This window comes from Henckelia pumila, chromosome 4 (assembly GCF_033568475.1).
Source record: "Henckelia pumila isolate YLH828 chromosome 4, ASM3356847v2, whole genome shotgun sequence".
Lineage (NCBI taxonomy): Eukaryota > Viridiplantae > Streptophyta > Magnoliopsida > Lamiales > Gesneriaceae > Henckelia > Henckelia pumila.
The window spans coordinates 55,942,082-55,947,187 of record NC_133123.1 but is presented as its reverse complement, the minus strand read 5'-3'; the positions used below and the strand labels follow the sequence as shown (position 1 = coordinate 55,947,187).

The 5,106-nt window shown below is 39.5% G+C and overlaps 1 protein-coding gene across 1 annotated transcript; it reads left to right on the top strand.

The window, feature by feature from the left end:
* Window positions 1-300: 300 nt before the first annotated feature.
* LOC140862945 (rop guanine nucleotide exchange factor 1) lies at window positions 301-3,620 on the top strand. Its single transcript, XM_073265976.1, has 6 exons — window positions 301-396; window positions 504-779; window positions 1,172-1,288; window positions 1,365-1,897; window positions 2,427-2,780; window positions 2,980-3,620. The coding sequence occupies exons 2-6, from the start codon at window positions 518-520 to the stop codon at window positions 3,412-3,414; spliced, it is 1,701 nt and encodes a 566-aa protein (XP_073122077.1). The 5' UTR covers window positions 301-396; window positions 504-517; the 3' UTR covers window positions 3,415-3,620.
* Window positions 3,621-5,106: the final 1,486 nt, after the last annotated feature.

Here is a 5,106-nt window from a genome sequence, read left to right as displayed (position 1 = left end):
ATGTTAAATCTTGCGTACACCATATTTTGGGTTCGTGCATTTTCGAATGAAAGGACATTATAGACCTTTTACTCATACAATGACTAATAACATCTCAATATTCATTGTAATTCTTTAGTATTATGGATAAATATTATTATTATTATATTTTGTCACGGGTGTTTTTGTTTTTTTTTTCTCTGTTTTGGACGTCGTTTGTAGACGGGGCGAGCAATTACCGTTAGTTATGGGGAAAAGGAGGAGTGAAATATTAACGGCGTTAATAGGTAGGGGGCAGATGAATCAGTAGACTAGAGAGGGGAGAAAAATTCCTGTGCTTTGCTTTTATAGTTGTCTGCTTTAACTTTTGGAGCTCTCCATCTTCACCACCGTTCTTATCTGCAGAGGAGATTTAAGGTAACGCCACATATGCGCTTGCTTCTTCTTCACGCCGCAGCGATGGGGTGACGGAATGTGCGTCTGTCTTTTGCTACTCTTATGTATTTTAGCTTTGGTTTGTGCAGCATTTGCTGGGTCCATGGGGAGTGTCACGTCGGAGGACGGCAGCGAGGAAAGGTGCGGGAGCTACAGCATTAGCGCGGACGTCAGCGAGGCGGGGAGTTCCAGTTACGATGCGGAGGAGGAGGATGATGGGCCCACTTCGAGATCTGTGGTTTATTCTCCGTTCGCCGCCGGTGGTTCGGCTTCGGTCACGCCGACTTTTAGTTTTCCGGTGATTGGGGGGAGAGATGTGGTGGTTTGGGATGATAAGCAGCTGAAGCGTGGCTCTGATTTGTCCGGTTTGTGTTGCCTTTATCTCATTGATGAATCAGGAGTTTTTCATTTTTTTTTAGTCATAGTGATTACCTTGTAGCTTTTCAAGTAAGAGATTAGAATCCGTTTTGGCAATGCTTGAAAATTTTCGATGATATGTGCTGTACCAAGTTTATGGAAGTAATTGTTGTTTGGACTTCTTTGGAAGTTTTGCGACTGCCTGTTGATATTCCTCTACTGCGTTCGTTCTCTTCTTCATGACTTAGGTTTCATTCGTGCAGTCGCCATTAGCAGATGAATAGAATACGTATTTGTATCACATTCTTGCATTAATTTGTGATTTGTTTTTACCTCGTCAATTTCATGTCCTTTTCCATGGTGCTTCTGTTTATTTTTTTGTGTCTCTTAAATATTTTAGAAATCGATATGATGAAAGAGAGGTTTGCTAAGCTGCTCCTTGGGGAAGACATGTCTGGAGGGGGTAAAGGAGTTTGCACCGCGTTAGCCATTTCAAATGCAATTACCAATCTTTCTGGTTAGTACCTACGTTCAAACGTTGTGCTCTAATTTGTTCCTTTGTAATGTCTCTTAACTGTGGTTTGGAACATTAGCAACTGTGTTTGGAGAGTTGTGGAGGTTGGAGCCGTTGGCTTTACAGAAGAGGGCTATGTGGCGCAGAGAAATGGAATGCCTCTTATCTGTGAGTGATTCGATTGTGGAACTCGTGCCGTCAATGCAGCAATTTCCTGGTGGGGGGACTTACGAGGTTATGGAGACACGACCACGTTCTGATTTGCATATGAATTTACCAGCGCTCAAGAAGCTTGATGCAATGTTAATAAGCGTTCTTGATGGATTTCGGGACACGGAGTTTGGGTATGTTGACCGTGGGATAGTTGTGGATGATTATGACAAGTTCTCCACTGGAGGTGTTTTGAGTGGGAGGCCATCAGTAAGGCAGGAAGAGAAGTGGTGGCTTCCATGCCCTAAAGTTCCAGGAAAGGGATTGTCGGAGGCCTCCAGAAAGAGCTTGCAGCAGTGCAGGGATTGCACAAACCAGTTACTGAAGGCAGCCATGGCCATTAATAGCAATGTACTTGCTGAGATGGAAATACCAGCTGCCTATGTGGAAACCTTACCCAAGGTGATTCTTCAATTGTTTGCTTATCTTGGTAGAGTTACATGTGGCATGCCTCTGAATAATTTTCACTCATCAATCATAGTTTTATATATTCCAGAAGAAATGTGATTAAGCTGCAACATGGTCGTAAGCAATATGCTGCTACAGTTTCTAATACATATTTGAAACGGTAGACACTAAATTACGCGTTGGGTTTAAGAAATCTCTAGTTTTTAATGGAATGTTCCTGCAGGCTGCAGTCATTACTAGTGGGAACTTGTAATCTTCTTCCTCCATCACAAGATAAAATTACTTTGATACATTGCTCAGTTTTATTGTTTACTGTGTTTATAGCAGTATTGGATATATAACTAGGTTTGTGATCTTAAAATTAAGAGAAATGATTGTCTGAAGTTTAACAGCCATCACCTCGACCCACATTAAGATATATTATGTTATCCTTTATTAATTTTGTTGGATAGGGTATTGCACTGTTGTCATCATGTTATGGCCATTGATTTTCAGCCTTGTCATATGTAAAATTTCCCTGCAGAATGGAAGAGACTGCCTGGGTGATATCATCTATCGCTACATAACTGCTGAGCAGTTCTCACCAGAATGTCTTCTTGACTGCCTAGACTTGTCATCAGAACATCTTACTCTTGACGTTGTAAATAGAACTGAGGCAGCTGTGCATGTGTGGAAGCTGAAAGACAGGAAGAAACACCCCATTTCTCAAACATCTAAAAGAAAGTTATGGGGTGGTAAGGTGAAGGGCCTTGGAGCTGATGGTGAAAAGAATCACTTCCTGGCTCAACGCGCAGAATCTCTGTTACATAGCCTTAGACTCAGGTTTCCAAGTCTTCCCCAAACTGCGCTTGATATGAACAAAATCCAGTACAACAAGGTTTGTTATTCAATCATTCTTCCTTACTGTTAATAAATATAGACTAGTAACATAGGATATAATACACATTGAATCACATTTAATAAGAGAATGCAATCTTGCCTTTATGGAGACGAAAACAATTAGATGATCTCTCCTAGCTTATTATTATATTTGAATTTGATACTTCTGGGTCTTATTCTCGGCCATTCTGAGACAGGATGTTGGACATGCAATTCTTGAAAGCTACTCGAGGGTTATGGAAAGCTTAGCGTTCAACATAATTGCTAGGATTGATGATGTCCTGTATGTAGATGACACTACCAAGCGCTGTGCTGCTGCGGAGTCTCTGTCAATTTTTAGCAGGGGAGGAGGATTCAATGGGCTACCTATTCAAAAGAAGATGTCACCAAGTCCATTCTCAATCCAGCACACACCTTACACCTCCCCATTTGCAACTCCAACATTTTGTTCGTCGCCTCCAGTCCCCAGTAGCCCTAGAAGGTCCATCTCTCCGCACGGTAAGAGTGGTCTCCCAGGATTGCCAAACCATAAATTTGATAAAGTGGTCCCTGCCGACTTGGATAAGCTTTGGTCATATGCTGGCAATCTTGGTTCCAGAAGTGTTCATGGGGATGCTCCAGAGCGTGACTGATTCGATTTTATGTATAGCCAAAACCACAAGAGGTGGAAGTGAGGAAAAGTAGTCACGGTTATCCTGTGTATATGTTGGTCTACGTGAGTAGTTGTGTTTAAAGTTTTGGCCATGGTTTTTAGCTGTTGGTATATGAATTAGGAATATTTTATCACTTGCGCTGTTATTGTTCATTGGATCTGGTGAAGAGGAACTTTTCTCGTGTATTTGGAGCTATGATAGTATAATTGCTAAGCAAAGGTTGTATATGTCTTGTTTCAATCCATATGAGGTCATATGCATGTTCAGATTATGGGGCTTTGTCTGATACAAAATCTTCACACGAACATTTTGCTTAAAACATGCATGATAAAACGTGGTGCCAGTTTTAATCGGAAACAGGCTGCCACATATGTGAATATTTGTTGCCACTGTACTCGGTTTGAAGCTGATAAAATGTTTTGTGGATAAGGAATAAATTTTTTTTTCCCAACACTATTTAAGTTTGATAAACATGGTTCCTGGTTAGCGAACACTATTATAAATTTGACAATAGTACTTTAATTTGGTTTTTCTTTCTTTCTGTTTTTTTTTTTTGAGAATGAAGTACTTTAATTTGTTAGTCCGAAATCCTTTGAATAATATTTGAAGACAAATGTATTGTGACCACCAAACTGGCGTGCTTTTGTTTCTAATATTTCCCCATCTCCTTCTGCATTTGCAACATTTTCTTCTCAATGACTCTGATTTGAAGCCGAATAAGAATTTGGACACCATCGTCCGAATGGGTGGCGTCGCCATTGCTCGCACTGAGGATACGTTCTGCTACATCACCTCTTGTTTGAAAAGAACATGATGTACAGTACATATACTAGGTTTTTATGGATATATAGAAGAAAAAAAGAAATTCGAGTCCTCTAGGATTATGAATACCCGCCGTAGGTGGTTTGTATATATGGAGCTTATTTTTGTTCAACTACATTATGTAGTTGACGCTAGAAGTACGACTTCTTTCACTGGCTTTAATTTCCCATAGCACAATCCTATCAGAAACACAATTGAATAGCTTCAAGAAAACTCGTATATACTTTATATGGAGTCAAACTGCTTTATGCACACCTCTATGGATGCGATTACATTATACATAGCACTGTCCTATCTGTAGCATCGAATTTCACCGATGGTTAGTTGTTCGTTTTGTCTTTCTTTTTCGAATAAAAAATCATGGCAAGACAATGAAAAGTTGAGGCCAAAAAAAAAAATAAAAATCACTGTTTGATTCGACAAGCATAACCCTCCATTTGATAGTGTCTCTTCTTGATTATGCGAAAGAAAGATAGCTAGCTAGATCTGGTCAATCATCAATCAGAATAGATCTCCAGTGAGACAATCTTATGTATATATTTATTATAAGTGAGAGAATCTTATAGATATATATATAAGTGAGGCAGTTTTATGCAGATTTATGTACGAGAATTGAGCCAACCCATTTTTGCGATGAAAATGTATAATAACATTTTTGGCATAGAAATTAAAATGATACATTTTTATGGGTTAAGTAGAATATACGTCACACAAAATTGATTCTCGTCTCAAGTTTTGTTTATCAATAAATACAAACACTTGGCCACTTAGGTTTTGCCAGATTTAGGTGGTGTTTAAGATTGCTTCTAGGCAGAACTCTCTTCAGAAGTTTAGAGTCCCTAGGCTAAT